Source organism: Eptatretus burgeri, chromosome 4, assembly GCF_056783735.1.
Source record: "Eptatretus burgeri isolate ZD-2024b chromosome 4, Ebu_testis_v1, whole genome shotgun sequence".
In the NCBI taxonomy this organism is placed as follows: Eukaryota; Metazoa; Chordata; class Myxini; order Myxiniformes; family Myxinidae; genus Eptatretus; species Eptatretus burgeri.
Window position 1 is genome coordinate 1945878 of NC_140964.1, and position 11855 is coordinate 1957732.

The window sequence follows — 11855 nt, forward strand, 5'->3', positions numbered from 1 at the left end:
ACTCAAATTGCGTCAGAAAAGCTTCAAGGCTCCCTGACCCGTCGAAATTTACCAGGGGGATCACTTTTCCGGTGGCCCGCTTCCCAGTTTCTCCCTTGTCCGAATCCAGCCCAGGGATCAAACACCCTTGTGGCTGCGTATCTAATTTCGGAGCCCCCTGTGGCCAAAGATGTTTTGTGGTGAGGGTCTCATGGGTCAATTTTACCTCCTGTTCCAAACGTTGAATGGACCGATTCACCTCTTCCCGCAGGATCTTCTGGGCCCACACAACCTCCTCCAAGGCTCCGTCGCGAGTTTGTAGCTGCTCCTCAACCAACCCGGACACTCTTCTTACAAAACACGGCTCGACTAAGCCTTTATCCAAGTCTCCCTCTTGGCTCATAATTTTATCTTGTTCGTCCAAACGAGCCACCAATCCTTTTAGCTCCTCCGCCAAATTCATCCCTTGCTTCCTCAGCTCTCCCCACTCTTCTACTTGCAGCTGCATACGAGCATCCACACAGGCACGATGACGTTCCAGGCTTTCATCCACTTTATCAACCCGAATGTTCGTTGCATCAATTTTATCTACCAATTTTTTCCGTATATTTTCCCCCTCCAATGTAATTTCTACCTTTGTTTCCTCCAATCTATCCTCGAATTTGCTTTGTATTTCCCCCAATTTAACATCCACACACTCCTGCATCTCAATTTTCATTTTCTCCATCTTTTCCCCCAATTCATCCCTCATTAAATCAATCCGTGCACCCAACTGTTCCCCCATTACCCCCAATTGATCTGTCATTTCTGCCCTCTGTGCTGTAATTGCACTCATTAAACTTTTGAACATTGTCTGGATCGACATCGCGCCGGTTTCCGGCGCTGCTGGCTCCATTACGGGCAATGAAGCACGGCCCACGCTCGGAATGGGGGAGGTTCCGATCCTACCCCCGTCTCTCCCTTCTTCCCCCGACTCGCTGCCCGACACGTGGCCTTCCTCCTCCAACATCTGCACATCCGCCATGGTGCAGAAGTCCTGTTTGCCACCAATTAAATTTAATTTGAAAAATCTTCCCGCGCTCACGCGCTTTTCTGTAGTAATTTTATATTCCAATTCGTGGCGAGATTTTAATCCTGGTATATTCTCCCGATACCAAATATAATTTAGAGGGGTTCGAACATCCAACACCCTGACACCAATGTGACGTCCACGGGACTTGAACAGTCCCGCCAACGTAGAATGAGCCGAAACGATGGAGGCGGTTTATTTTTTATAACCCAAGGATGGCGGTTTTAATCGCTCTACAGCAAACGGGACGAGGAAGGTGGCACAAGTCACTTTTCACTGAGTTAATAATGTTTATTTCTCTAACGAGAAATAATAATAAGACTCGGCAAGAGGAGGGATCCGGGGCGATTCGACGGGATGGTGGTGTGGGTTCGGGCGTGGGGGAAAACAAACAATCCCAATGGATATACAAATCTCAAACCCTCTAAGGCACCAGGTACACACACACACACACACACACACACACACACACACACACACACACACACACACACACACACACACACACACACACACACACACACACACACACACACACACACACACACACACACACACACACACACAACGTAGCTGGTGGTCAGGCTTGCCCGTGGTGTCAACGTAACAGTCACTGGATTAGTGCCGGACGAGCTGGCGTTGCGCTCGTCAGGGGCAGGAGACACGGTGGTGCCGAGGTTCCGTCAGCCCTTCCGCGCAGAGCCGCGGTTTCCGGCCTGTGAGCTCCAACCAGCCACCGTGGTGCTGTTCCTGGTGGTGTCGACCTCCTGGTGTAGGCCCAAGTCCGCTCACAGCCGCCAGGGAGCCAGTTCTGGCGCCAAGATGCGTGCAGGAGAGGGAGGCAGGTCCGCCCGCCATTCGGTCCCGTACTCCGAGCCAACAGAACTCCAGAGCCAACCGAGGTGAGGCACGAGGCACAGCAAGGCCACGAGACATGACGAATCGAAGAACGAACCAGCGCAACGAGAGAGCGCGCTCAGAGACCAACAGCCTCGACCAGACGCTTTCTTTTTTATCACTCTTCCTCCCCGGTCTTTTCCCGAACAGGACCATTTTATACTCGATTCCTCGTCACTTCCAATGGAGCCCTTTTATTGGCCCTCCGCCGTCGCCTTCTGCCAATCGTGATCAAGGGGCAGAGCCATCCGCAGCACTGTCCTGTTACGTCACGGCAAGCCTACAGGAAATACTAAAAGGGAATACGCATACACACTTACCCTAACCCGTCTCCCTATCTAATTACGTGACAATTATCATTTCTCCCTTGAAGAAATGGACATTTACCAGATAACTTATCACCACTGAATTGCTACTTATTACATCGAGATCCTGGTACAACTCGAACAGCATGGCATACCTAAGGCCAAAAAAAAAAAAATGTTGCATTGACGTAACCCGCCCGACCCTAAAAATTCCGCCGACCCTACGTTTTTTTTTTGTTTTTTTGCTATCGAAAAATTTTGCCGACCCTATTTTATTGCTATTTTTGTTGTTTTGCTATCGTTTTCAAGTATCTTGTTGATTGCGATCGCGATCGCAAAAACCCGGAAGTGTTTCGGACAGAACCCGCCGACAAAAAGGGTGGTACTCGAGCCGGGGGAGATTTTGGGAGGGATTTATTAGGAAAAAAAAAAAAAAAAAAAGATCCCGACCGACCTACCCTATTTTTCAGTGACCCGTTACGCCAATGCAACATTTTTTTTTTTGGCCTAATTAAACATCCTAATTACCCTTTGAATGCATACCCCCACCCTTCCTCAGACGTAACAATATTTAAAGAAAAGGATTTATTTGAACACATCTACTTTAATGATGAAGAAAAGGAAAATTTCCCTGTTGATCTTTACAATTCATGAAATGATAATTTCCAATAAATAAATGAAGCGAAAGAAAGAGCAAGAAGATTTAAGGAACATCAAGAGTTGGTTTCAAAAGTTGTAAAACAACAGGAAGACATAAAGAAGAAACGCAGACAGAAACTAATGGGTGAAGAAGCATTTGAAAGAAAACAAGAGAAATTTTTTAAACCACTTTTAAAAACTTCCCAAGAAAAAATTATAGATGCTTCCACAGTTCCCACAATAGTATATACTCCGATAAAAACTTCAAATGTTAAAAGATTTCTGTCAAATGATGGTGGAAAAATTTGAGCATATCGGAGAATTAGAGTATGATGATGAAGGATTATTTCAACAACTGAAAGAGATCAATCAACCCCCTGAGTATATTGTGAATGCTCTCCAAACCAATGAATATTCAACAGATTCAAAAATCATAGCAGGTCTCATTCCAACAGAACAACCAGCAATATTCCATCTTGTTCAAGAAAAGGGATCGATATTTAATGGTGAATTAAGGTTCTTGAGTTCTGCTCAACCCCCTGTTAAACTAACTCCGAGATTAATGATTCTTCTCACAAAAGATGGAAAACAAGGTTCAACTGTGAGGGGTGAATCAAAGTATTTTGATAAACCATTGGATATGAAAAATAAGGATGATATAGTATATATTGATCTGCTGGACTCTCTTAATTATCTGGTTAGGCTATCTGGTAAAAGTAGGAAGAATGAGGAGAAACACATTATTCAGGCTTTAAGTAGCCTTGGTTCAGGTGTTAGTTTTCTGCCAAATGACCCATCACAATTAGTTAATAGACTGTTATTGTTGTCCGGTAGTAAGAGGGCTGGAAATAACAATTGTTTTAATGAAGCATCAGCCATTTTAGACCAGTTGTTGAATATTAAAATAATTCATAAATGTCAATACAAAGACATTTTATCTCATATTAAATAAGATGAGAAGCACAATCCTGAGTTTTAATTTCACAACAAGCGACCACACGTCTTCATTCTCATACCCACTACAACTTGACACAACAAAAGAATACGAGGCGTCTTTATTGTCCATGGAAACTTATAATACCTTATTTAATATATCCGGGAAAAATGACAAGTTTAGTTATAATGTGGGAAGTGGATACAAAACGATAACAGTTTCACCCGGAGCATATGAGATTTCTCAAATATCTTCCGAAATTGTTCGTCTTATGAAAGAACAGGGTGATGAACCAAAAATATTGTTATAGATATTCAAAAACATACTTCAAAATCTATGATTAAACTTAAAAATAACTACAAGGTTGATTTCACAATTGATAATCTATTTAGAGAGTTATTGGGTTTCTCCTCAAAAAAGATTGAAACTAATGGGACATTTTACAGTGATAATGTCATTCAAATATCCTCAGGCATAAATTCGGTATTAATTCACTGTGATTTGATTGATGGCGCTTATAATGATGGAATAATAGCAAATACAATATTTTCATTCAGCGCATACTCAACCCCAATTGGTTATAAATTCAATATGGAACCCAAAAATCTGGTTTATCTTCCTGTGTCGGGAAAAACCATACACAGAGTAAATTTTAGGATAAGCGACCAAGATAATCGCATGAATTATTTTAATGGAGAAATTATATCCATCAGAATTCACCTACGTGAAGTTTTCCAATAAATAAATACGATGGTTATTGTGAGGAAACACGAGTTGGGAAAATAGAAAATAATTACAGGGGATGTTCCTTTCCCCATACTACAAGGGTGAAGGTATGTATCTTGGTAGAAGAATCTATAAACCTTAGAGACAAAGGGGTGTTGGACATCAATTTAGAAAAAAAAGGAGACGGGATAATTGATACTCTTATGGGTATAGGTTCAACTATTCTTCAACATAAAGACCTAATTGGTTCAACTGCTTCTGCTGTGGGAAATGTATCGGGTGCTATAAAGAGTATAAAAGATGCCCAAAAGGAATCTCATAAATTACAAGCAATAAAATAAATTAAGAAAGGCAAACTTGGGTCAGGGTTTCAAAAGTTTTAACATCTTTTTTCCGAAATAAATACAAGTATGGAAGCAATTGATAGTATCTATGATTTGGATGATACCATGGTCATCTCAAACCCCACTAAAAAAGAAGACTACTTCAAGGTAAATGCAATAACTGGAACAGACTGGAATGCAAATGGAACAAAAAGTTTTGAAATAAATAATCAACAAACTTATTTGAATCTCGCCGAAAGTTTCTTGTGTAAATTTACATTCACAAAGGCTGCGACTAACACAATCGCTACACTCGTAAATGATTTCTTCTGGAAAATGTTTGATAGTGTTCTTTTGTACATTGGAACACAAGAAGTTGAAGCAGTTGATTATGTCTCTGCTACATCTGAAATGAAATTTACACTATATTCATTTAGTGATAGAATGGGAAAGGGGGCTGTCGAAGGTTTTATTCCTGATATGTCAACGGGAACAAACACAGACCCTGGATATAGTCAAACAAAAGGAATGTATAATGATGATACAAAAGCAGATAATAGTTTTACTGTGGCAGTTCCTCTTAAAGGTATATTTGGATTTTGTGATCATGATAAAGTTATATATGGTCTTAAAATTAGATTTCAACTGCAAAGGAATGATAATGAAAATAGATTGCTTTTTGATGTGGCTAATGCTTTTGCTGCTCATAATAAATTTGTTATTAATGAAATTAGTTGGTATATTAGTGAATATACTCCTAATCTTAAAACAGAAGAGATGTTGAATAGAAGACAACTCAAAGAAGCCACTCAATGTATCATTACCTTAAAAGAAGATGCCAACACGTTAAAGGTCCCATGACACTCAAAATTTTCTGGTTATTTATATATTAACTTGACCTTCCTCGTCAAGAAATCACCCATGTTTCTTTTTTAAAATCAACAATGGGATAATTAGACCAATATTTCGAACATTTATAATGCTTTTCACAACTTGCTATGCCCCGCCCCTCAAAAATGTTGAGTTCAGCGAACCGCAGGCCACGTGACCATTGACATCATCTCCAGAACGCGACTTGCACAGAGTGGATTGATTAGACGTCGTGCGCTGTATAAAGTACGTACAAATGCATTGTGCACATGTGTTTGCTATCTCACTGATCGTCTTAATTCCTGTGATTGTTTCGCTGAAAAGAAATTCTGCTTCTGAGCCGTGTATGCACAACAATCACGAGGCAATTATTTATCCCTTTACTACCTTGCCGTAGTCGTGTGCAAATCCAATACATGTATGCACAAGAAAGGGCTATACTATGTCCACAAAATATAAAATGTGACTGTTGAACCTTTCCATTAAAAAAGAAACTTACAGGGACATACAAGTAAAATATTAAAGATTAATATTGCATCATTTCAAGATGCAAGGAGATAATTTTAAAATCAAACAATGTGAAAAACCTGCACCCACATTTTTCAGCTTATTGAATTGTTCGTTGAAACCAGCCTGCTGGGATAGGTACGATTCCACATACATGCAAGCCAGTTATGGCTGCATTCGACATACATGGGTTTATTCCAAAGTGAAGGTACTGCTTCCATTGGCTTGCTGTTCATTAACATTTAGCCAAAATGCTGTAATAAATGAACAGGGAAAAATATGTTGACACAACTATGAAAGATAAATTTATCTGTCCTATTACACGGCCTCATAGCCTCGGGACTCTTACGCATTGACTTATACATTGTGTGCATGCTAATATAAGTTACTTGTCAACTCTAGAGTCTAGATAAGTCCGATAAATCCGTCGTCTGTCCGACTAGTCCGATAAATCTGATGTGCTGTAGCTTTCTTTTATTATTCTCTTTTCTTCATTGTTTTCTACTGGCGCTACATGACGACAGTTGGAATAAAATAAATAAAAATGCAACAGAACATCAGATTTATCTGACTACTCTAGACAATTGTGTCGCAAGGTGTGTTCTGCACACAAGTTTTCATCGTATCCAGACAGCGAGATTGCTTGGTTTTATGCGCGGAGAGATACGGCCGATCACATGCGCTGGCCTTGGTTGCGATTCATTCACTGCAGTGCAACATGTCCACTGTGCTGCGCTGTGCTGGTCACGTCACCTCACTAAAATATTTCTGATATCGAGCAGTATGCAAGTCGAATTTACATTATTGAATTACGAATAGGATTTTGTGTGACCAGTTGTTATTGCCAAGTCTTCCCTCGATGTCCTCCCAATTATAAAAAAAACCGCCGGGAATCATCAGAGCTCAATCATTGAACACAGCACTCTCTGAGGTTTGGAGACCGGATAGTGGCGAGATCATGGAGGGTGGTTACACCTGCTATTGGACTGGTCGCTCTGATGGTTACCATACCCAAGGCGTTGCTGTAGCTGTGTCCAACAAGCTGATTCCAATGATAATTGAGGTAACACTAGTCAACGAGCGTATTATGAGACTAAGGATCCATCACTCCTTGGGTGTCGCTCCTTTGGTCTCTGAATATGCTCCGACTGAGGCGAGTGATCTCAACATAGACGCATTCTTTGCCACGCTCGAATCTGTGGTTGATCAGTACCTCAGGCGAGACACACTTCTAGTCTTGGGGAATTTCAATGCATCGACTGGAACTGATAGAGATGGTTATGAGACATGTGTTGGTCCCCATGGGTCTGGAACTGTGAACCAGAATAGCACCAAATTCCTTGACTTTGCAAGAACTAGTGTGCCAAATTTGGTGCTTTCCTCACAAAATGCACAATTGTTATGCTAAGTTGCCCCACGAGTGGGGCAACTTAGCTAAATATAGCATAACAATTGTGCATTTTGTGAGGAAAGCACCAAATTTGGCACACTAGTAGCCTAACATATTATGAACAGATTTGGATATTGGGCCATCTCAAATTCAGCCGCTGATGGCTGTGGCAGCCATTTTCCACTGCCATCAAAAATTTTGAGATGGCCCAATATCCAAATCTGTTCATAATATGATAGGCTACTAGTGTGCCAAATTTGGTGCTTTCCTCACAAAATGCACAATTGTTATGCTAAGTTGCCCCACTACTGGGATCTGTGGCATCCATGCTGAACTTCTCAAGGCTGGTGTAAACGCTGTACTCGTGTCGTTGCATGATGTTCTCTGCTCTGCCTGAAACAGAGGCATCATTCCAACTGACTGGAAGAGGGTCCTTGTTGTCCCTCTCTGGAAAGGGAAGGGTGATTGCCAGGACTGCAACAACGACTGAGGGGTGACGTAGCTCTCAGTGCTGGGCAAGGTCTTTGCTCGGATAATTCTTGATAGGGTTTGCCACCATCTACTTCAGCACCAGCGTCCAGAGCAGTCAGGCTTTACACCAAAGAAGTCAACGATTGACTGTATCCCTCCCCTTCGGGTACTCACCGAACGCAGACGAGTGTTTCGGCAGGGGCTGCTTGCAGCCGATGTTGATCTCTACAAATCATTTGATTCAGTGAATCGGGATGCCCCCTGGAGGATTCTTCATCTTTGTAGGGTGTCACCAGAACTGATTAATCTGATGTCTGAACTATACTCTGGTACTGAGAGTGCTGTGAGATGTGGTGATTACATCTCCGACATATTTACAGTTGTTACTGGAGTTTCTCTGAGGTGTGTACTGGCCCCCACACTTTTCAGCACTTGCATGGACTAGATTCTGGGGAAGATGTCAGAGAGATAAAGTTGCGGTGCATCCTTTGGGAATGTCAAGATGTCTGACCATGATTTCGCAGATGATTTAGGCATCTTTGAGGAGACTGGATATCCTTTTCGGGGCCCTCAAGGTGCTGATTGAGGAGTCGGAGCCGCTGGGATTACGCGTTTCCTGGGTCAAAACTAAGATCCAGGCTTTCAATGAAATCTTGGATGCTGCTGTCCTGTCTGTGTCCGTTTGTGGTGAGGATGTTGAGGTCGTGGAGAGATTAACTTACCTTGGCAGTGATACCAATTTCTCTGCTGGCTGTGAACCAGATGTCAATAGACATCTGGGTCGGGCCTGGGGAGTTATGAATTAACTGGATCATGGGGTGTGTCGCTGTCGGTACCTGTGCAGGAGGATGAAAGTCTGAGTCTTCAGGTCCTTGTAGTGTTTCCACAGTCTTGCTCGATGGATGCGAGACTTGGACTCTGACCAGGGATCTAAGATGAAGACTTAATTCCTTTTGGTATCAGGTCTCTTTGGAGAATCCTTGGCTATCACTGGTCAGACTTCGTGTCCAACGAGCGGTTGCTAAGAGAAACTCCAATGAGATTTATTACCTGCATAGTCCGTGAGCATCAGCTGTGGCTGCATGGACGTGTGGCTCATTTTCCTAAAGCTGATCCTGCTCATCATATTCTCGCAGCGAGGGAGTCTCATGAGTGGAGGAGACCAATGGGCCGACTACGTGCCTTGTGGTTGCAGCATGTTGATCAGCATCTCAAGGAGATGGGGATGGGCCAGGCATCTGCCTGGGGGGTGGCCAAACGGAGGCCCCTGGAGTACCAGTGGAAAGTGGGCGCAGTGATGCGCTGCTCCAGTGCATGCTACCATACCTGACCTGACCTCCTCTGCTCTGTCAACATGAGTCCTCGTCATTGATGTATTATCGGCCAACCTTTGCTCGTAGTCTCAGACAACATGATAGGCATTCAGATGTTTCACAAGAGCAGCCACATCACTGAGCTTCCCAGACTTCAACTGGTTGGAAGCATCCAAAGTTTTCCGTGCCTTTATGTCTTCCAGACCATAAATACTTTTTGTACGTACAGTAAATACAAGATCATTCAATAAATATAGATTTAACATGGTTGAAAGCTCGTCTCTCTTCTAGAACTTGTTGGAATCGGCAATTCATATCAGCCTGTGTGTGCCTATGACCTATACTGTTATAATATCACTCCCTCGACAAAGTGTCCAACGTATTGACATTTCCAAGCTTCGGGACAAGCTTTGGCCCTGATTATTTGGCCAAGAAATGGATGAAAGCACACAAAGCACAATAACTGCACTGATGGTGAATGTCGGTGGGTTTATGTTGAAACTGTTGCAGAGCTAAGCTCTGCCTCGGTTAGATCAAGGTGTCGGAGTGCCTGTCCAATGCGTTCTGGCAGGACTACACCACTGCCCCCCCCCCCCATCTGTGTGGGAAGATTTCAACCACTCCCTGTGGTGTACATTGAAGTTCCCTAAATAGAGGACTTCAGCTTGAGGATAAGAGGATGTCACAGCCTCATGGCAGGAATTTAGACAGTCAAAGAAAGTTGTTCATGGAGTTGATGAAACAGCAAAAAATTGTGAGAGTTGAGAGACAAATCTTAACGCAGATGACATCAAAGTTTGGAGATTCAAGGTCCACAAAAGGCTTCCGAAGGGTGTATTGATGTTGGAATAAGCACAGACTCCTCATTTGAAGTGAGTGAAGGTTATATTTGGAAATATGAAAGGAATTAACGAGAACATCATTTGACATTTGAGAAAATAAGAGAAGCAATATGTTCAGAGAGGTACTAACTAAATGGTGTTCAACAGAGGAAAGATTATGAGAAAGACCAAAAATGTTGGTTGGGATGGCTCATTTCAAATTAGAGTGCTGGTTAAATACTTTTGGCTGAATATTGTCCAAAAATTAGCAAAAGAAGGTTGTTTATAGCAAATATTGAAATAATAAATGCATTTGAAATTTTTGAAACAAACGAATTTAGAATCACACAAATTGGTTTCCTGTAATCCAAAAGCTTTAACAAATGAAAACAGGATCAGCATTTCTACAGTTGTAAATAACAAGAGAGACTTGTCGACTTCAGCATGAAAATTTGACAATCTCTCACATGCGTGATTCACAAGTCTTTAATGACCTTAACATAAAGGACGGATTGCTCAATGATGTGCACTGCATTTCAGTGAGCTGAGGATGAAACTACATAATCTGCACAAACCTTGGCCTGGTGTAGCTGCACCCGAGCTTGGTGTTCCTCTTCCTCTTGACGCGTCACGTGGTCTTCTTGTGGCAACCTCTCTGAGTCCAAGGAGCGTCTTGTACGTGGCTCCGTCGATCCCTGAACAAGAAAGGTATTGTGAAATCAGGGTGGTCAGGATCGGCAGCTCGTGACATGCCACTGTCACAAAGGAAATTCAATCAGATAGTTTTCAAAAAGTGAGCACCTGCATAGTTGCCTGATTATAAGTTTGCATCACAACCTTATAAATATCATAACTCTTTTGTGTTGGTGAAGAAAACCCAAGGTTTGAACTCATATAAAGTATCTTATTTGGTGGAAATAATAATATAGCGTTGTTTAAAATTAAACAAGATAATTAATTACACTTCTTAACTGAGAGTGAGATGAAATTGGGCCTCAAAATGAATAGTGTGTGTGTGTGTGTGTGTGTGTGTGTGTGTGTGTGTGTGTGTGTGTGTGTGTGTGTGTGTGTGTGTGTGTGTGTGTGTGTGTGTGTGTGTGTGTGTGTGTGTGTGTATATACATACATACTAGTAATACCTGTGCACATGCACGGGATAGCAGGACAACATAGCTGGTAGCAGACGACAGACCGTACACGGGGAATGACAAAAATACGCATTGTGCAAAATGCAAGTGGTAAGATGGAACACCAAGACTTCCCAAACATTGTCGGCATGTCTGCTAAGTGCCACAGCAATTTCATAGGGATCGTGTGACGGCGAGCCGAGTTTTTAGTGTGCAAGCTTGGTATTATAATAGAGATATAGGAATAAAAGTGTGTGTGTGTGTGTGTGTGTGTGTGTGTGTGTGTGTGTGTGTGTGTGTGTGTGTGTGTGTGTGTGTGTGTGTGTGTGTGTGTCTCCTCCAGCACTCCAAAACCATGAAACCTATCAGCGTGAAACTTCGTACATGCATACTAAGAAAACTCCAAGGAAGAGCAGAGTGAAAATTTGGTGTTTGGGTTGATGAAAACATCCTTTTGAAGATAATTATTAATGGCCTTATTTAAA

General features: G+C 42.2%; 1 protein-coding gene across 3 annotated transcripts in view; it reads right to left on the bottom strand.

Moving 5' to 3' along the window:
* Nucleotides 1-11855, bottom strand: part of CACNB2 (calcium voltage-gated channel auxiliary subunit beta 2) — a 239513-nt gene that overhangs the window by 108502 nt on the left and 119156 nt on the right. For all 3 annotated transcript variants that reach the window (XM_085876659.1, XM_085876658.1, XM_085876661.1), the window contains exon 2: nt 10820-10939. In XM_085876659.1, coding sequence (XP_085732785.1) covers nt 10820-10939 — 120 coding nt within the window. The remainder of the gene's footprint in view (nt 1-10819; nt 10940-11855) is intronic.